Raw genomic sequence first — 23242 nt, 5'->3', positions numbered from 1 at the left:
GTGCATTTCTAGTTCATTCAACCACCGAACTTCTAACAATTTGGTGTTTAACAACTGCCTCTGAGATTGAGTTTTGTTTTGCCAAAGTTCTATATATAATATATAGAGCTACTTATGTTTGTTTGACCTAAATATTGAAACATTTATTTGCTGTCCATATTTCTCGTTTGATGTGTTTGCTGATCATTAGCGCTTATATAAAGCCATTGATACCTTTGAAAGTATTATATTGATACTGTATTAAAATATCACATACAAAATAAATCTCAAGCAACATAACAGAGAGATTACATTAGAAATATTAATTAAACGATCAATATGTCAATATATTTTCAATATTAGTATTTCTTCCAACAAAATTTCGTATTTATAAATATACATATATACGTATGTGTATTACCAGTAAAGTTATATTTTCACTAGTATAAATATAATTTTACTAACTCAGCTAGTTAAAATGTATCAAATCATTTGATTCACAATTTCACTGCTTTGTATCAGTAGAACTGTATTTTCTCACAAACAAATGATCTGGTACGAGTATTACCACATAACCAAGAAATCACAGAATTGTGACATCATGTCACTTAACAAAATTGTGCATTATTTAAAATAAATAAAACTAAACTCAACCCTGAACTTATGACATTTTAAAAACCATTTAGATTTAGATCATATAAGTTAGGTTTAGGTTTAAACAGTAAATTTATGTTTCACAGCTATCAAATTGGGTTTCATAGCCGTAAAATTATATTTTCAAGTGAAGTGAAGAGGGAATCGGCTGCTTTTTTTGTTTTTTTTTTAGAGATTTTCACGAACTGTTAGTGGAAATGAATTCCGAATAAAAGTACCATTTTAGGCGTTATGTATGTACTTTCATACATTTAATCTACCTGAGAGGGGTTTTATTCTTGCTCACTTCTCTCCGCAACGGAAAATTGCATTTTATATTATCCTGTTTTTTTTTACTAGAACAATTTGGCAACGTAGCAACTTATCATTTCGCATTCCAATGTCTTGCATTTTGGCAATTTAATACATTTTTATTTGAATGTCAATAATTGTGATATCGTTAGGAATAATTTTCGTATCATGCATAACAAAAGTTTAACAAGCTGCTATGTTATAAACATTAGTAGGATTTGGTTTATGGCGTTTTTAGCACGCAAAGCATTTTTTTCTCGCTATTAAAATAAAATATTATATTTTAAAAATATTTATAATAAATAAAACAATTAACTTACTGATGAATTAATTTTTACATCATATATTATTTTTAATTAAAAAATATATTTCACAATATCAATTATTAAAAACAGAGTTTTTAAGAACTCTGCCGGAAAATTATTTTTAAATGCTTTTTAAAACAAAGTATAAAGAAAGTTTGCATTTGAGATATTTTATTAACTGGTAGTGCTAGTGAAAACAAGTTTATATGAATAATCGTTTATAATAAAACTAAAAGTGAAAAATTTTCGTTTATAATTGTACATAGATCTTTATTTCAAGCCTTTTTCATTGATGCAACAAACAATATACCAACATATTGCTTGTTGCATCAATAATTGTAGTGATATACCTAAATATTTGTAGTGATTTGAGTTACATGCGTAGTTAATTTTTTATTTTTTTAACATGTTATAGCTCTCTATATACAATATATATTTAACCAAATTCCTAATGTGTACTTTATGAGAAATTATGTAGTACTATATTTTTATATTTTTATTTTATGTGTAGCATTAATGGTTCTTAAGACATTTTATAACGACTAATGGTGGCTGTTACAATAATGACATAAATAGAGCCATCTTAAAATTATTTAATGTTTTTATAACCATAAAGCATTTAAAAATGCATTCTGTATTTTTGGACCATCTTTATAATTACAAACCGTACAAGAAATTATGGAATCTGAGTCCGTCGTATGACTTTGATATATTTATGTATTGTAGAATATTATATAGCTTTAATATTTATCTAAATCTCAGGTATGGTATAAAAATCAGTAACATAAATAAAATTAATGAAGTTAAATTTCAAACAGATAAGCAATCAATCGCATTTTTATAAAAAAAAAATTATCAACAATAATTTATTATTAATTTGACAATTAAATAAGGATCATGTTTTTATATTATTTTAGTTTTCATGCTGTATTTATTGATTCAGTGACACTTTTTACATTTATCGTGTTATTTATATAAAGCAATCTATGCATATATTATTTTTTCTTAAATTACGGTTTTTGTCTAAAATTCTTTAGTTCGCTAGAAACACATGTTGGTATTCAATTTCAACATGAAGAGTCTCATATATAATAGTATATATACAGAACGTTAAAGGATTTTACTACAAATCTCTTGAAGAGGCACCAAGTTTGTCGAGAACGAAGTGCATAAAGTACGTACGTTTTATTTGCGATTTAATTTACTGCGAAAGATATTGAACTTTGCTACGAGCAGACAGACTTTTATCGCGTATTTTGAAACGAAAAACGTTCATGTCATACATTAAGGATATTAGAAACTAGAGGAACATATACATATATTAGACTCTTACATCGTATATTTATTATGCGGATCACCAATATGAAATAGCATATTTCATAGAATTAACGTCCCTCTATATACTATTCATAAAGGAATAATCGACGAGATCATTATTAAATTTCCCGCTGGTAATATGGGAACTTTAAACGGTATCTAAATTGGATTTTATGGATAATATCGTTCGATCTATAGCGTGGAGTAATTTCATTTAAAATCATCTCAGTATCAAACCCCCATCCTTCTATTAATCTATCCTTTATGGATTATATTTGGTACGAGTTAATGTTTGCATGTAATTGACGCAAAACTAATCACTTTATCGAAGAAAAGTTGCTCAGATGCGAACGTTAATATAATTCGTGTGAAACTTTGAGTAGAAAGGCAATTGACAGGAGCGTACGTGTATCGTCCGTAAACTTATTGAACTAATTACTTCAATGTGAGGTTAAATAATCCATTAAAATTACAGTTAGTAATAGTAATAAGAAATATATAATAGCATTTAATAATATTTTTATTATTTGATTTATTAGTAAAAAAAATATAATGTTATAATCTTAATTATCATATAAATTTGGAGCTCCTTTATAATTTTTAAAATATCGCAGAAAAAAAATTTCTGGAAGTTGTCCGAACCGAAGTTCGGACAACTGTCGCCGACTTCCGAGTAGCGGCCACACTGCTACAAATTTTATATGCCGTACGGACGGCGGCCGTGAATGACGTCCGCACGGCGGCTGCTGTCACATACAGCTGGCATATTTGCGCGCGATCGAAAAATGTGCCAAAATAATTGCAATTTTTTAATTGTCATATTATTAAAAATACGCTACTGATAATTATAAAAGTTTGTGTGAGCACTCACCAATACAATATTAATGGAAAATTTTCGGTCGTAAATATTCAATTTACACAAAATCTTTGTCGGCTTTTGCAAAATGCTATAAGGCATAAAAATACTACTTCATAATACGAACACCACATCTGTGACTATCCTAGAATTTGTCGCCATCGATTCTAAATAAGAATTCGTTATGGTGTGACATTTATATAAACCGATCTAGTAAAATACATAACGATATTCGAAACGATTTTTTTTTTATAAAATCAAATACCTATCAAATTAAAATCAAATACCTATTATACTATCAAAAATATAATTAATCCCTTTTGGTGCCCTACAATATTCAAAGATGTCAGTAAGAGTCTGTTGAAGTCCCCGATAAGCATGTGGCATTATAACTTGACCACGTGACCACGATGCAGCGCTCGTCATACGTGTTGACCATAGGACACCTACGCGCATACTTAAATTGAACCGAGTTACTCGTTCTATCTCTGTTTGCGAAAAACCATATCATTATCTCTCTCACTCTCGTCACTTAACACGCGAGAGAGCGAACGGAGAAGTATCTCACCGCTCGCGCTTGAAAGAGCAGCTCCGACTTCGGTTCCTTTGACTTCGATCCGTTTGCCAACAATGTTCGGAAGCGCTCGAAGCTGGCCAAGTCGACTGAATTACTCCCACTTTACCTCCGGTTCTCGGTAACCTCGAACAACTTCCGAGAGATTTTAGAGCGGGCAGAACCGAACTCGACTTGGCCAACCTTGGCCAACTTCCAGAGAGTAGTGTAGGCATTAGTAGAGATCGTAGAGTTACAGCTGATACAAAATAGTTATTTTTGCTATCGTAGGTTAAGTTTTTAGTATAGTCGCATTTAGCATTTTTACAATGCAAATATGTTTTATAATTTAAATTAAAATAAATTCCTAATATTCAACTCCTAAATATTGTTTTAACTTTTCTATTCAATTATATGTATACCGCTTGCGTTGAATGCATAATAAGTTAAATTACCCTCAAATAGTTAAGCGCGATTATGGAGTTGAACAATATTTTCTACTCAAAATTAATACGAAGAAAGGAAAGTCAACAAGTTGAAGCTACTAATTAAATTATACAAACACCAACAAATTAAATTAAAAGACAATCAATATACTTATCTTCCGAAAACTTGGTAAAATAAACAAGAGCAACGTACGAGTTTAAATGCTTCTCTGCCACTTGAGAGCAAATTTACCCTCAAGAGAGTATTCCGCTCAAGTGAACACCGACCATCTCGCGTGTGTAAGTATAAAAGTAGCAATTTATCAAGTCACGTGTATGATTGATGGTTTTAAAAATTAACTAACTTTTTTAACCCATCGTGAAGTGTTAGTTTTACAGGCTACCATTAAAACTGCTGCAACATGAAATTAAGAGGCATGCAATTTTTCGGATGCGATTTATCCCGAGGGCTCGAGATGTATATATCATACAGGTTTGCTCTTAACCTCGGGGAATAGCAGATGAACCGACTTGACTCGGCCCTTTGGCCCATCAGAGCTTTTTTTCATTTTTTTCCCGTTCTTTTGTCGGTTCTTTCTTTGGGCGAGTAGCTTTTTTGAGCTTTTAAAAATAAAACGTTACATAGTCGCGCCAAACAACGTCCTTTGTGAAAATCTTCGCTCTCTATTAAGCCCTTAAGCTCTGGAACGCTAGCAGCTTAGGCAAAGCTCGTATGCGGGCTTTTTTTCAACGTGGGGAAAGCAAAATATTTTTTATTATGTGATTTCTGATATTTTGAACGTGCCGATGAATTTAGTCTTTTTTCGTAGTACCTCTGAAAAATATTTAGATATATTACGAGTCAAATTTTGCATTAAATTTATAGGAATGTCAGTTTTATATGATCCATCGTGAAACTACATATTTTCCTCTTAATACGCACTCATGAAGATACTAGAGAAATAAAAACATGATGAATAAATTACTTCCTGTCGAGAATTGTCTTATTAATATCAAGTTCCTTAACAACATCATGTGGGTAATATACCAATGCATCTCAACATTCTCTAAATAATGTAAAAATAATGCATATTTTCAAGTTAAATATATACCGAGAATTTCGTGTGTACTTTATTTATTGTTATATATACATTAAGTTCTCGTAGCCGTACGTTTAAAAATCCAGTGTACCAGGTTTGGCGTGAAGAGGGAAGCGGCTGTTTTTTCCGTTTCTGTTGATGGACTTCATAGCCCCAATTTTATGTCAGAGCTATTAGGCGATGCAGATTTGATAGAAGCGAATTCTAAATGTTGTAGATTGATGCTATGTATGCGCTTAATCTACCCGAGGAAGTTTTATGTCACGCTCACTTTCACCGCCACTGTAAATAGACTAGCACAATTACAGAATGGTATAAGTCGCTGATTATATACCTTAAAAATCTGGGTTTGAATCCAATATAGACCTTGGTGCTTTTCGATTTATATCGTTTGTAAAATATCTAAATGAGCGAATATTAAATAAATATTTTTCCGATCAATTATCACAGATTAGGTTTACCTAGATTTTCCTAATCTCACAGATGAACATCGTGATGATCAAAATTGATCTAAGTTTTATATATTAGGTATAGAAAACTTTCTGATAATGAGGTACTTTAGCTCATTATATGTATTAAAAACAAGAATCTGTTTAGTATGTTTATTTATAAATACAAATTAATAATTTAGATACATATATACACGAACAATTTAATTATTGTTATATGTATAAATGTGTACTTTTCATAACTTTGTACGTGTATAAAGAATGCAGTTTAATCATCATTAACGTTAAGAGGGAAGCGGCTGTTTTCTCAGTATTTTTTTGTCTTTGTCGATCATCGTAGCTCTACTTAGTGAGTGTCCCATGTATCCCATGTCAAAAATATCAGGTGGAAGTTCTTGATATAGGGTCAAGAAAAGTAGCACTATAAAATCTATTTATGCGCTTATTTTGCCCGGGAGAGATTTTTTTCCCATCCACTTTTGCCGTCACGGCCAATTACGAAGATTTAGAAGTGTAACTGGATTTAATTATGTCTGGCTATACCGTCTGTTCCAAATCCGAAAATACCAATCAAAAAATAAATAGAAGACGTGTTTATTATTCTGCAATATTATATTTCTTTATTCAAAATACACTCCTTCCAAATTAATTACTCATACAGTGCTGAAAACGATCATAGAAAATTTTGATACATTTCTTATAGAAATTTTCTATAAATGGTGTCAAAACATTATCCCTTCAATGGCAATTAAATTTTTACAGCCAAAAGTCACAGGAAGCAAGATGGGACAAATTGCGTATATTTTGATTGGAACATTTGGTTTTTGAATCTAAACCGTTAGAGATTATCCTTTTACAATCGCTTATTCTTAATATTATTGTTAAGCATGTGTAGCTAATCCTTCTATTGTTACTCGCGATATGCATAATACAGAATTACAGACATACTAAGCTGCCATAGTTTATGGCGCTTTTAACGCGTAATGTACAACGATTTTTTTCTAACAGTAAATTTAAATAAAAGCCTGCCGATGGTCGATTTACCCCGCAAAGATATTTCAAAAATAAAATTGAAATCCTACTATTTCAATAATAAACCAAACAATTTATTTCTCTTTCTGTAAAGCTAAAAATTATAGAGCTAGCTTATTTACATATACAGTAAACCCCCCAATAATACGGTAAATTGGGGAGGTTCTATTTGAGTGCCTATTACTTTATGTGTGAATGAACCAAAGGGAGGATATCTCACCATAAGATTCATATGTACGTATTGCAAAAAATATTTTCTAATTTACAAAGTACACGCACCCAAATAGCACGTTCTTAATTTACCGTGTTATTGGGGGGCCTGCTGTATAGTGTTCGATATCAGATAGCCTATATGTTTTTTTTCTGAAATGATATTTTCACTAGTAAAATTATAATTTAACTAACTAATTTATTTAATATTATGCTGATCAATTTCAGTGTAACTGTATTGTTAGCCGTACATTCGTAACACTTTAGTCTTAACCTCACAGTCGTTGAAACTTAATTTACAAGGTTCAAACCCAAACTTTAACTAAACTTAAGTTAATTCGTTTACGTAAGGTTTTTGCTTTTGAACAACAAATGGATGTTTTACAACTGTCAAATTGAGTTTAATAGACATTTTAAAGCAGCATATAAAATAACTAGCGCCTTCAGGTTAATTATATTGACGCCAGTAAAAATATATATGGAATGGTTAAAATGTATGTGAATATGATTTCACTGAAACGCTAGTGAAAATGTCATTTCATTGGTACTACACATTACTGGAAAAGACTAATATAAAAACTATTGCATTAAATGTTTAGTTAAATTAATTAAAAACATATTTTCAATAGCCTTATATCAACTTTTTTATTTGCGTTTTTTATATGTATAGTAACTGTATTGAAAAACACATAAAAGTTAGGTTACCTCAGAACTCTTATTATTATAATATATCAAGAACAGATATGTCACTAAAATAATATTTTTAAGCGTGCTTTTTAGATCTTTAAAATGCTTGCTTTTTAAAATATTAGTATTGTTTTTTAATATCATTTAGGTTTATATAATGATATATTTTTGAGTCACACACATACAAGTATTATGCATTGTTTTTATCAAATGGTTTTGGAACTTTAGTTACACGTAACAACCAATCGATACAAAAACGTACGGTATTCATCAAAGTGACCCTAATCAAAAATTGACATTTTATATTAAAAGAGTCTTTAAATTTTATATTATACTAGTTTTTCTAGTACACTATAATAATGGATCAATATTATTTTAAAATATGTTTGCTATAAATATTATTTATAAATTAATATTTTTTATTATAATATACATATTTATATTTACATACAGTATGTTATTATAATGATTATTAGCCAAATTTTTATCCAATTTTATGTTTCTGAATATTTAAATTATAAGCAAAAAAATATTTGATTAAAAGTATACTAATATAATTATTTTAATATTATCTTTAGTTTTTTTTATAATATTAAACTTACGCTCCGGTTGCTTTAAGAATGTATTATTCATTTAAATACATCTACCTTAAAAGTTGTACTTAACTTATTTTATATATTTTTTCCTACAAAATTTAGCACTTGCCATCAAGCAAATATTAAGGCTTAAAATTACATTAAATCAGACCCAATGACATGGAATGACTAACTTGTAACAGTGATGATTTAATCTGAAAGCGAAGTCATTTACCAAATTAATATTTTGTCCCAAGCGTATTTTGTATTTTGATTAATCAAAGTCTAGTTGATTTCACACTGTTACTCAATTTTTTCGCGTGTTAATTTTTCATGAAATGTTTTAAATATAAATTAATATTAAATTTGTAATTAATAATGTTCTCATAGAATCTCGTAGAATCCAGTAGTCTCTGAAAATCAGGTTTAACTCTTGAATTTTGACCTCAAAATTGGACCAGGATTGACGTGATGTGGAAAGCGGCTGCTTCTTCGGTCTCAGTCGTTGCTTGGTGTGAATCCGCGTAAAGTTGACGTCTAAAGTATGTGATCAAAATGGAAGAATGTTGTAGAGTTTCTGATGGGATTTTCTGGATGAAGTGTAAATGAAAGTGACACTTTTTTTTTGAGGTAGAAATTAATAAATTCACGTATCGAGATAATCGACTACAAATATAATAAAGTGTTTTAGGGACCAAAGTTATGTAGTAATTGCATTATGAAAAATTATAGTATGTATTTTTTGGCATTTTTTCACTTTTTATTTTTCCATATCAATTTATTTTATATAACTGTAGAGATATGTTTAATTTTATTATTAAAAAAATATAGACATATTTAATATGAGTACTTAATAAAATAAATAGGTTATTAAACAAATCTTGGCAGCCAAGGTTCGGACTTCACAAAAAATTATCATAATTTTCACATACGTTTTTTGGATTGCTCCCAATTTTTCTGTACTCATTTTTAAGTCCCCCGGCGCTCGCCATACGTCAGCTTTGAGCGTAAAATTTGTCGGTCACGATATTTTAACTTGACATTTTTTAACCTCCAAGTCTTCAAACCGCGAAGTATGGGAGGCATAATTAATCAGCGACACCGATACAAAACGACGATCATTATCGATCAAGGATCACAAGGTTGGCCGGTGCCCTGGGCGAGTAATGACAGGGCTGGTGCTCGTAAATCTTATGTGTAATTCAGTCTCGGTACTTTATTATCGGCGAATTATTTAAATAAAGTTGCAGTAGTTAACGTTCATGGAATATGTTAAATTGCTGTGGAAGAAAATCTTGTTGAAACGGGTAGTCGCATCATTGAAACTGTCATAAATAATGTATATGACCAAATTATAGTTTTATTAACGATGAAAAAGTTTCTCAAACTGTGAAAAAGCGTATTGACCTTATACTATTATCCTATACTATGACAAATCATATTCAAACGTATGCTGTTTCGTAATATGAGAAACTCTCGATACAGTTTCCTGTTCTTTGCAATGTGGTAGAGATGCTTAACCTTGTCAAACTTCATCCAGTTTCTAATATTCTATAACCATGATTGTTAGATTCATGTTTATTATTTAATTTAAATAAATAAATTAGAATCTCTCGATTACATTTCTTTTATTTTTTGTTGATGGCGTCATTTGAAGATGACTAAGAAACTGTCTGATATGGCAAATTTAGCCCTGAATCATTCTCAACACAACATATCAGATTATTTTGGCATATTAATTAGGACATCAATATCAATTCTCGCGGAAGGGTTGCGTATAGATTGTAATTTATATTGTATGATTTTTACCAAAATCTTAAATATAATTTTTCTAAGCCGCTTCCGGACGCGCCAAACTTAAAATGAAACATTCGCGTTCAATTCACTACTCTGTAAATCGAATCGCTTTGTATAAACGGTTTATAATACACGTAAACAAAGGAATCTCATAAATAATTATAATAATAAATAATAATAAAAATAAAAATTGAATTTGCTTCATTGCTTTCCGAGGAACCGGTAATGCGTTCTGTTGTTTCGACCAATGAAAAATAAGCATTCAAATATAAAACAAGATGGCCGACAGTACCATGACAACAGTTTTAAATAATTATTATTTAATAATAAAATTTTGCTACGCGACAATAATTTTCATTAATTCGTCATTTGATTGAATATAAATAATCGGATTGCAAATTAACTAGGTGTGTTATAACCATGAAGATTAAATATATACGTAGTGTGTTGAGGATTAGAAGAATACGTTGATTAAACTAGATAAACAATCATAGAACAATCTTCGTAATAAAATCTTCAAATTTTGAATTACTGGCGACGAGCTCTGAGGCCGAAAAGTGAGTTTTTTCCTTTATAAATAAACGTATTGCAAATTAACTAGGTGTGTTATAACTATGAAAATTAAATATATACATAATGTGCTTAGGATAAGAAGCATACATTGATTAAATAAGAAAAACAATCATAAAACAATATTCGTAATGAAATCCTCAAATTTTGAATTCCCGTCGCCGGGCTCCGAGGCCGAAAAGTGAGTTTTTCCCTTTATATTACATAAACATTATCATTGCTTCCGATTTAATGCATATATACGTTAGATTTTAAGAATTGCAAATAAACCCGGTATGTTTTAAACGTGAACGTGTAATATATCCTTAGTATGTATGAGGATTGAAAGTTAATGTCGATCAAATCGGCGCTGTCGCAGTGGGAACGCTATATATATTAGCCAACGGACAGCTTATGAATGTGTAGTTTCTTGGATGTTTTCTAATAAACGATATTTTGCAATGATTATAAATATGTGATTGCATACCTAGAATAATCGATATCCAAATATCTAAGAGTAGCTTATTTTTAAATCCGATGTGGCAAAATATGTATACGTCATGGTTTTTATTCAATTTTTGATCTGTGCCATCATTCCTCTTTCGGAATAGCCAAATTCAAGATATTTAGTTACATCAAACTTATGTAGTATGTTCTTTATAAAAAGATAATACTTGCTGACAGTGACTTCAATATGAGAAGATTCACTTTTTGTTTATATATATATACCAATTCTACGTTATAGCCATATAAGTCATCAAATTGTTCCATCATTGCTTCTGAAAAATAATTAAAAAACAATAAGACTCTGATCAAAAGTAAACATTGAACACATTATTACTACTAATATAATCCATAAATTAAATTTAAACGACAACCGAAAAGCAAAATTGACGGAAGTCTGTAAATGATTAAACACGTAGATTGGCATCTCTTCATCTTCTTCAAAATTGTCGCAATATGTCATATATTAACTGTTTTCCATACGTAAATTTTATTAGATCTATCATTATTTCTGAAAACTAACTGTAAACGATACTATATAGTGGTTTTGTTTACACTAATACGAGATTTTTCATTATTACTAGCATTGTAATATGTTTGTATTGCCCAATCATCGCTATTTGTCTTTTAATATCCGGGTAGTAAAGCTATTTGTCTTTTAAGATCCTGGAAAGTCAATGGTAGGTTTGTTTGAATAACCGTGATATATTATTCATATAACCAAACACTTACTGGCAAACTAATAATTTATAGTTTTGATTATATTGTCTATAATTCCAAATGCTACATCACTTTAAATCACCTTCAATTGACACTTTGTAAGAAAATGATTATAACATATTTCACTGTTTATTTAATTGCACACAAATATGCGCAGCGAGTGCTTGCCAGATGACAGTAGAACTGTCACAATTTGAACCATTCAATTTAAAAATCAGAACGAAGCAAAATTAATATTTAAAACCCAAAAAGTTGAGGGTCCGGTATTCGCACAGCTTCGGTACCTTACTATTATTCTATAGATTACAATATTACCTTTTGGTTCTGAGGTCGCTTAAGCGAAGATCAGATTCTTTTGGCGTGGCAATTAAGACAGCAACCCCTATCCTCGCGGGAGGGTGCGTCTTCCAGACAAAGTCGTGCATAATTTATTGATTTAATAAAGGGGTGGTTGTTCCTCTCGGCTTCCGGCGGAGTGGCGAAGGTGTTATTTTTCTTCAAGTTCGCAGCAGCCAGCGTATTGAAGTTTTGCCCCGGCTTTACAACCCTATCAACATTTCAGAAGCATCTCAAGTTAAAGCATCCCGCGAGAGTCGAGACCTATGAAATTGTTCAAGTTAAAACAAGTTTACAGGTAACGGATACTGACGGCTGGGGCGTGTTTAGGCAACATCTCCGAGGTGTAATTATTTTAAAAGTGATCTTATTTAAAGAAGTATATAAGCGCCAACCAAAAGGTTTTATAAATGTGTCTGATGCTGGGTTTAGTGGTGAGGGTTCGCGCGCGTGAAGCGTTTGCGTTTAGACACAAGTTATTATTCATCAGGCATTGCAGGAGTGTTGCACAGTGCAAGGTGTAAATATTTCAAGCAAGTCGCAGGGGAAATCGCTAATGAATGTGATGTATGCAAACAGCAAAATTTCCATGTTTGAACTAGTGATTGTTTTGTATTAATTAATATTTATTTAATTAGTACAACTAAATCACAAATGTATTTATGTTTAATTAGTCACTGAAATTTTTATCTGCAGTGTCTTGTTTTTTGTGGAAAGGTTTAGATATTTGTTTCAAGTGTATGAGTTTAAAAAATGTTGTTTCTACCTTGATAATAAATTTTATCTACAGGCTAAATGTTTACTGTGTATTTAGGTTCAACTTCGTCATTTCGAAATGAATTTTTAACACCCCGTTTGTACCTTTGACCGCATTCTAATTGCTCGGTTTTTCGGTGTAACTTTCGACTTTCGTTTTCGGGGGCGACAATTCATGGTTTATTCATTTTTGAAGGGGAGACAATAATACGACCGGGGTCCATTTATAATATACAAAAATATAACTTTTGTGTATAACGTTAATTATTAATTTGTGTGTTTTGTAAAGTTTTGCGCCGGACACAGCTCGCTTGTTGGAAATTAATCATGCGTTGTCTGACAAAACTTTTCTACCGATAAAATATTCATAGTGAGATATTGATTATTATACCATAATATTCTACGTAAATAACTCAAAACTGCGGCTACAACTTTATCGTAATTAAAAAATATATTTAATGATAATAAAATTTAATGATATATATCTTATTATTTTTTGTTGTGGAGAATTTTTACAATGAATTTATTTTGTCTAAATATTTTACAAGTAAAATATTTATATATCATATAATGTTGATTGCCATTTTCTAAAACATATTGAAAGTAATTCAAGGAATCTTTGCTTTGTGATTAATATTTATAAATGCTGGGGTATCGAGACACTTCAACAATATAGCAAAATTTTATATTTTATATCACATATTGATGCTTAGAATATTTTAATATGGACCTATATTATGGAATTCCAGTACGATGAAATATTTATTATTATTAGAAAGGATACAAAGAAAATTCCTAAGATATTTGTGTTTGTGGATATTTTCGTCTTAATATCCAAGTAAGTTTATATTATTAGCATTTGGTTATGATTCACTGAGCTTCCGTAAACATTTCTTACAAATACCTTAAGAAAAATATGTACATATTATATAAAGTAAGTAAACTTTTAAACGGATATCCATTTCAATTGCTGTTTTTATTTTATTTTTACAGTAGTATATTTATACTTTCTTATAAATAACGATGACTCATTTACATTGACATACTAAATTTAATTTATATCAATATTTGTAACTTCGTACTTGAAAAAGTAAAACAATTACCTCTTTTAAACATAATTAAAAATATTTGACCCCAACTTACTACCAAAAATCCTTCAATATCTTAAACATATAACAGTTCTATAAAATTCAATTAGAATAAAATAATGAAACTAAATACGAAAGTTAATAAACATTTATTTGCTATTTAAACCCTAACCTAAATTGAACCAATATGCTAATTTGAACAATTTAAATCTGTATAAATATTTTTTGATTCGCCCTATAGTTAATATATATATATATATATATATATATATATATATATATATATATATATATATATATATATATATATATATATATATATATATATATATATATATATATTTTAAATCAATTTAATGTAATAAACTATCTTTTCCTCTTGATTAAGTATAAAAATATGCATATTATTAACATAAACTTTTTATTACATATAACCTTATGCATGGAAAAGTACATACTTTTAATAATATGACATTTTAAATAATCACTTTAACACTCCGTCACGTCACCTTGCAGATTGCCTCAAAATTGCTTTTTTTTATTGTGGCAAAAAATAAATAACTGCTTTTAACTTACGTGAATAATAATATATAGATAATAATGAATTAGTTTTAGACCAGTAGCTTTAAGGGTGTGAAAGCACTCTGTGTAATTCATAGTGTTGTATCAAGTAGACTAGCGCAGGTGGTGCGTTTGAAAAATTTCCATTGTTGTGGGACAGTTTTCCCGGAGCTTTTGGATGAATTGGAAGCTCGAGTGGTTATTTATATTCGGTGAACAATATTTTTGATTAAAAAGCACGAGGCGGACCAAAGTTTTCGGCGCTCGATTCGCTCAGTTTCGAGTCCTGCAGGAAAAGTCTTGATGTTCGGCGATATTTCCTGACGCTTTAGATACCCCCCGTTACATAACAACGAATATTCATAATTGTGAGTGACTATAAATAAATGACGAATAAAGTTTTTCCATTAACTAATGTGGTACATTTCTATGTATTAAATAGCATGTTATATAATAAAATATATAGTTCACCTATTCTAGATATAAAAATTACAATTTTTAACGCATCTGCATTATTTTTTCAGGTTCTCCTCCAGCTGAAGTATCCTGGTGGAGAGGCGGAGCTTTGCTGTCGAAAAATTTGTACTTGGAGATCTTGGCTGATAGGTCATCGTTAAGCGAACCGTTAACATGTCAAGCTACTAACAATAACCTGACAGTGCCATTGTCTACAAAGGTCAATTTGGATATGATATGTAAGTACCATTTTTATTGCTTAAAAAAATATAAACAGATCTACCAACATAGCATACAGTTTATATAAATAATAATTCGGCTAAGCATAAGTTTTATATAAAAATAACGTTTCGTTATATTCGCATCCAATAATATAATTATGGTATTACCTCATAAGTAAATCAAACAGCGCAGCGATTGGCGTACTTATCCTTAATTTTTTTAACCGCTCTTAAAACTTCAAACATTATTATGTATGTACATCTAAATTTAGTATTTGCCCTAAATTTGTTATAGCTCGCGTGACATTGAGCTTTTTGCCGAATGGGTATGACGTACTCTTCCCATAGTCATTTTAAGCAATTTACCTAAATACGCAGACTGCGGCAAATAATGTGTACGTTCATCCATTTCGACCACTCGGCACTTAAGCGGTTAATTGAAAACTTGTTTGTTGGTATGCTTTTTAAATGTTCGTGCCGCGCGGCGATTAATGGAGAACGCGACTTTTGAAAAATCACCAAATTAGCGCCCCAATGGTTGATTATCACTCACGAATGCGCCGTCAAATTGTTACTACGTTACAAAAAAATAATAACAAATCGAATTGAATTAACACAAGCGTCGGTTCATCGACACAATATCATTTGTGTAAGGCGATGCTACAATGTGATAAATTGTGTAATTGGACATAATCGTGTTTGAAATATATTATTTTAATCGTTATTCACATACTGAAAATACATTTTATTTGTATTTATTTCCTTCGTCTTGAATTGTTAAATTAATAATATAAATATACTGTTCATAAAAGGCAAAGCGAAAAGAAATGATATTGTTTTAGATGAGATCCTTTGAAACCATTTTGTCGCTAGCTACCGTCGAGTCAACACGTCGCGGTTGGTTTTATGTTGAAGCTTGGTTAGTCCCTTTACTGTTCTTATATAGTATATACTATATATATTTTTTTACTACATAGAAAAAAATGCAAGGCAAAAAATTAAAGATACGCGTTTGCAGTATTTCGTGCTGTTTTAGTTATTTCTCTTTTTGAAGATGTCAATCATCTAGAATCATTATTCAACAAAGGGGGGAAAATTGTGGAGAAAGGTTATATATAATAATGGAAATTATTTTTAAATAATTTTTTCGAAAGTGAAAAAAATATTTTTTTCGCTTTACTAGTTAGGCGCTAGACTAATACTATTTATTTATGAACACCTTTAGGCTTAACAGATGTTCGAGAATCGGTTTCACCTATTTTTTTTTAATTAGTAAATACAACTAAGAAACACGTTTCAGTTTATTTAAAATTAAAATTGTTTGTAAATATATATATGGATATTATAAACAATTTCTGGTGAAAAGATTGTAGGTGCTCTATCTAATTCAATTTTTTGTGTATTATTAAATTATATTTTTTCCGATGCTTTTCAAAACTTTCAAAATTTTTATAATTTTGGACTTACCCTAGTGTATTTCTTAGGCATTTTATTTATAGCTTAATATTGTTCATAGATTGAACGCATTTATGAAACAAGTATTTACATAAAATAATTAATCCTTTGTGTAGTAAGTTGAATTATACACATTTGTTAATTTGTTCGTGTACACCTGGAAATGAATTAATTTTACGTATTTTCTCCTAATTATTTCTGTTGTCATATATTTATTATTATTTTATATTGCATTAATAGTAACTTGCAGAAAAAATCAGCGATTCATAGCATTTTATTGCTTTAATTTATTTTACAAATTTTTGTATTAGTAGGTTTTAATAAATTATTTAAACATTAGTAGTTTTTAATAAATTAATAATAATAAAGGCTTTCAATATTTTTTATAAAATATATTTTGGTATTTTCATTTATTTCGTACTCTTTTATTTATTGATATTATTTTCTATAAAAGTCATTTACTTACTTACTAATTAATTTAAATTTTAATAATATTATTTAATTATAATGTTTTTATTTATTTTTAACTCGGTTATATGTATATGTAAATATATAACTATCTGGGCTACCTCATAACAGTAAAAAATCGACCGCCGTACATGTACGGCGATACTTCTCAACGGGTACTGACATAACTTTTACCATTTTTTACATGTACTTTATAACATATAATTACTTATATGTAATTATATTAGACATTTATCAAAAATAAGGTGTGTTAATAAATAAATTGATTGCGTTATTAAAAAAAACATATCAACAAATCACAATGATTTGTATTAAAATGAATTATTTAGAGCTTGACTTTCTCATAAGTTTTTAGCAAGTTTTTATCATCCCTTTTATCATCGCTTTTTAATTTTAATTCATAATAAACTGAACATTATAAAATATTTAATAGTACAACACTATTAGTATTGTACTATTAAATATTTCTTAAGGTTTAGTTTATTATGAGTTAAAATTAATAAGCGATTAAGAATGATTAAATAATTATTCTATTAGTAATATAATAAATAATATTAACATTTAAAAATAAATGCTGATTTTATATATATTACTTGACTTAGTAATTATACTTTATATTGTAATAATAAAATGCAATATACTACAATAAAATAAACCACCATATTATCTGCATTATTTTAAACATCTACATTACTTTTAGTTTTTAATGTTTAACTATATATTTTTTTATATTTTTTATTTTAACGTTAGAAAAGTTTTCTTAATTTTCAGGATCAAAATATATTGTAGTATTTTTCAGTAAAAATGGTTGTAGCTAGGCATTTAATATTTTTCATTATTTATAAAAAAATCAAAGCAATGAACAATTTAACTCGTGCTTTATAACATATTTATTTATAATAATGATTTGCTTATATTTGTTTATTATTGGGTATTCATCAAGGAAAATTAAATTTGTGGTATTTAAAAATAAATTTAATGTGTTAATAATTTTTTTTATAAACAGCTAATCTCTAGCATTTGTATAAAATTAAATGGGTTTTTCTAATCAAATTTTGTATTTTAACCTTCTAATATATTTTTTATCGAGTTATTTATCCTCTTATATAATACAAATTAATATTTTTTCTTTTAAAATACCTATTCCAACTATATCGTGATCCTTTATAATAATAATTATAGCTTAAAAGTATTTCAGTAAAAATTGCTAATTTTTAAAAATATGTTAAAAAAAATTAAACCCTGATACCAAACCTTTTCATCATTATAAAAATACATATTGAGTATAGTAAAATACATATTTAGTATTTTTTTTTAATTTTATTTAAGTATTTTTATCGTATTATTCTTAGATTTAGATTAGATTTATAAAGTAAATATATGACTATCATATATATATAAATAAATTATTTAAAAACTGCTACTAAAAATAATGTAAGATGTTTTTTTTTTGTATACATATAAGATATATTTATGAACTGAAGTAATTCATTAATATAAAAATGTTAATACCTATGTAATATGTACGATCTTGCTTGATTTTAATTAATTATTATGATATATACCCGTGAGATTAAGAAAATCTAGATATACATTATCTTGGATGATCGATCAGAATTATAATTATATAATAATCAATCATTCCGATCTCCCGGACTCGATAGAAGGTCCATATGGGATACGAATTCAGATCTTTGAGGTTAATAGTCAGCGACTTCTGATTTCTCTGTATTTCTTATATAATTTTGTTTTATAAATTTATAAGTATTAATAGAAAATATCTGTTTTTTATATTATATATTATTTTAAATATCGGGTAATTTTGTGTAGGCAGTAGGACCCTTGTGAATCTTTTTGGTATATATTGTATCGTACTAGTAAAATTATATATTCGATATGAAGTTAAGATCGCGTTCGAAGTTCTTGCAAACCCTTATAGATGTTCTCTACGAGCGGTTTGAACGAATGAGGAAAAAGTTATTATATTGTGTTGGTTTTACTGTATTTTACGATACAAGTAAATAAGAATAACTACTTGCTAAGCGAAATAACGCCATTGTGTATTAGTATTATGCATTCAGTTAGGTACGATACATTGTTTAGTGGTGGTAAACGATTATAGATGTTTTTGTAACAATGATACTGCTTTTTAAAAGATTAATGTTGTTAATCTGATTATGTTTTCAATCCTAGCTTACGTTAAGACTTAACTTTATACTCTCTTAGCCTTTTATTCATAAAATAACTTCTTTGTGAATGTGTTTTTTTCAAAAAAATGTTGTCGTTGAATGCCAAAAAATTATCTACAAGAAGCAGATTGTTACATATTTGTTTATTTTCGTGACGCAGTAAGAAATATATATTTATTAGCCCACTTCTAGTATTAAGGCTTGCTTATTATTATACATCCAATCTAATTCGGTGTAATCCAATGTCCATAGAAGTCTCTGTGCAGCAATTCTCGCCACGCATCGTCATCAACTTTGGCCTATTTAGTACAACATTATCCTAGTCTAGGGTTGTACTATCATCTATCCAATTAGTCCCCGATGCACACATGCGTTTTAAATTAAGAGCACCAAGTCGCTCTCGCGTGTGCCTGTGTTGCATGTCGAAATTAATTATTTATAACAAAACTACCCCATTAACCTCCTAAACCCTGAAACGACCGGCGGCCGTATGATACGGCGCTTGCGTCGTGACCTAAGGACATAAAAAAGAATGAATTTGCATTCATATCAATGCTTTTTTGTATTAAATTTTTGATGAAGGAAATATTTTTAACGAGAGTGCATATAATTATTATTTTTTAATGTCGCGTTCATATTTTATTTATAGAGAAATTCATGCATATTTAATAGACCGCAAATGGATTTTTTTATTTATTCAAATCAATTAACTAGTGTCGCTTGGACATTGAAAAAATACGTCGAATAGGACATGATAAATTATTCAACGTTTCGTGTATTAAGTTTCTATTATTTCCTAAATTAATAAACAGTGAAGTAACATGACAGAATATTCATTATCTAACATATTTTTTTTTTAATTAAATTTAAAAGTCAACGTGACAAATCAATAGCGAGATATCGAATAAACCATGTATTTTAAATAGCTATAAATTAAAATAAAAACTAACATTACACGCAATAATAGTATTTATATAAAAAGTAAACAACATTTGAAAAACATAAAAAAATCGTACTAGTTTACGAAAATAGGGTTTGATTTCATTGAGTGTGTACAAAATGACACATTTATACATACAAATCTACCAAAATATAAAAATTAATATAATTTTTTTAGAGTTGAGAGTAACATCATCGCATTCCATAGAATCTGACTTTTTTGCATAAGATAATGCGCCTTAAACTTAAAATCAATATCATATTTATAATAATTATATGTACAAGCAGCTTTATAAGTAAAATTAAACATATCTTAACGGTAGTTTAAAACTTGAAAATGAATATTTTGCTTTTATAGCCTGATTTTGTAGAATACAAAGTAATAAACAGTATAAAAAAACTGTTTATATAAAATTATATATTGAGTAGTTTATTATCAAGTGTGTTGTAAATAAATTTTGTAATTTTTGGTTGATTTATATTACAAAAGAAGCTGATAAAAATTAGCTTAGCTAGACATTCTAAATTCTCGATGATTTTCATTTCTCGAGAAATGAGCATTCTCGACTTCACTTCTCAAATTTCTCGAGAAATCTTGATGAATGAAAAAATGCATGTAATACAGTAAAATATTTCAGATACATTGTTACATATTATTCTTAAAATAATCTTTTAAAAAACACATTCCATCTAAAGTAGAGTCAAACATCCTAGTTCTTCTTTTTTTTCAACAAGGCTTCAAATAGGCACTGTAAATTATAAGCTCTCTTGCCTGTCCATTCAAATATTTTGAATTCTTTCTCTATTAATCTGTAATATTTTGGTTTTCTTACACTACTATCTGTAATGCTGAAAAAAAATGTTTCTCTAATTTTTGTGCCAATGATAAATTTTCAATTTCTTCAATGGATTCTAATGATTTAATGGAGTCGCTAGGGTGCTTAGAATTAGTCGAACCATTGAATAATCTGCGAATAATTTCTTTCCCCATTTCATATATTTCTACTTTTGAAGAATAACTAAAGAAGTCATTCTTTTTTTGACTAGTGAAAAATTCTAGATTTTGCAAATATTTAATTAATGACAACAATGTTTGGTTTCTTCGATTACATAATTTTTCTTAAATTGCCCGTTGAAATTTCGAGCTTAGCTCAGAATTGACATTTTCCAATTGTTTTAACGAAACTTTTCAGCCCCCTGCGGCTCTCAATAATAATCGTGAGACAATTGTCAATAACAGCTGTTGGTAATTTACAAAAATAATGGATTATCATAAAAGAAAAACAGCCCTAAATAGTTTTACATTCTTCTTATCGGAGCGGGTTCTTATATCACGGAAGCAAAAATAAATCCGCCGGCCGGTGAAAGTAATAAAAAATGGCTAAAAAATTATGGATCATTAAAATACTTTCGATCTTCCGAGAAAGTAGGTATATTTTTAAATATCTGGCACGATCCCATTCAGAAAAGTTTCTTATCTGAGTTTCTTATTTTATTGCATTAACAAAAATAATATTCGAGTGTTCAAATTTTTTTTTTACAAACCCCTAAACTTTCCAAGAAGTATGCATATTAGGCATGAATCTGATTTTAGTTATGCAGCATTATAAAAATGGCAGTGGTTGCAAACCCTTTAAAAATATTCATACAAATTTAATTTTATATAATAAAAATATTTTACAATAATTTCTCGAGAAATGAAAATTCTCGACTTCACATTTTTCACGAAAAAAACACTAGCTAATATTAAAATTAATTTTAATAGTAATTTAGGGTTAAAGTAAAAATATTTATAAAAGCTGATTGGTTTTATAATTTTCAGAATGTTTTAATTGCATTTACTATTATCTTACTTATGTACAATATTCTGATTGATCAAGTAAAGTTTATTGCAGTGATCGGCAACCTTTTTTAACCGTGGTTTAAATTTATTAAAAAAGTAGTTTATAGTTTTATTTTATCATTTTTCCAAAAGCATATTTAAAGAAACTATTAAAATTAATTATGTATATACATATATTATGTATACCAACTGCAAGTACCTGGATGAAAACAAATCATTAGCTATTAATTAGAGTTAACAAATATTTATATTCTTTGCATGCAATACTTCAAATAATATTCGGGAACGCAAACGCTAGTAATTAGGAGGCACACAAAAACGAAGTTATTCATTATGTATATTCTCTTCTAGAAGCGTGAAAGTGCTTGCTTAAGTATACTCATCGACGTGACTCAAGGGAATCATATACCAGCATACCTTTTGTGGAAAATGCAAATATTTTTATGGAATATATGGAGAAAAAATGGATAATATTTATATTTTTACATGTACATGTGACTCAAACCCTTTTTTATACATATTCTATTCTAAATTACATTATTTGGCGGGCCTAACAGGGTAGCTTACTAAATGGTACTGTGTACTGTATACAAGGCACATAATGCCCTCGAGCTCCTCAATTGATCATCTTTGAGGTTTTATTGCATTTTATTTATTTAATGAAAATTATTAAATCCGAGAGGATTAATTCACACTCTAGATTGTTTCTATATTATGCTGCAATAATAAACGCTAAATAGAACGCGATTGATTTATAGACCGCCATTTTTATTTTTCCATATTCTTAATGTTACTCACGTAGTTAGCAGATTATATTATTTTAAAAAAACATCTTTTAAAGTTAAATATTAAAAAATATGATTTAAATGTAAGCAAAACGTGGACGAAGCCCAATATTAAATTATCTAAAATATATATTTTTACATC

The 23242-nt window shown here is 28.7% G+C and overlaps 1 protein-coding gene across 3 annotated transcripts in view; it reads left to right on the top strand.

Moving 5' to 3' along the window:
• The window catches only part of LOC148235453 (uncharacterized), a 598142-nt gene that overhangs the window by 530615 nt on the left and 44285 nt on the right, over positions 1–23242 (top strand). For all 3 annotated transcript variants that reach the window (XM_088185621.1, XM_088185623.1, XM_088185620.1), the window contains exon 7: positions 15269–15439. In XM_088185621.1, coding sequence (XP_088041747.1) covers positions 15269–15439 — 171 coding nt within the window. The remainder of the gene's footprint in view (positions 1–15268; positions 15440–23242) is intronic.

Source organism: Plectrocnemia conspersa, unplaced genomic scaffold, assembly GCF_051122295.1.
Source record: "Plectrocnemia conspersa isolate PC_06_02 unplaced genomic scaffold, ASM5112229v1 ptg000005l, whole genome shotgun sequence".
Classification (NCBI taxonomy): domain Eukaryota; kingdom Metazoa; phylum Arthropoda; class Insecta; order Trichoptera; family Polycentropodidae; genus Plectrocnemia; species Plectrocnemia conspersa.
The sequence above is the reverse complement of the archived record's forward strand: the minus strand, read 5'-3'. Positions and strand labels throughout refer to the sequence as shown.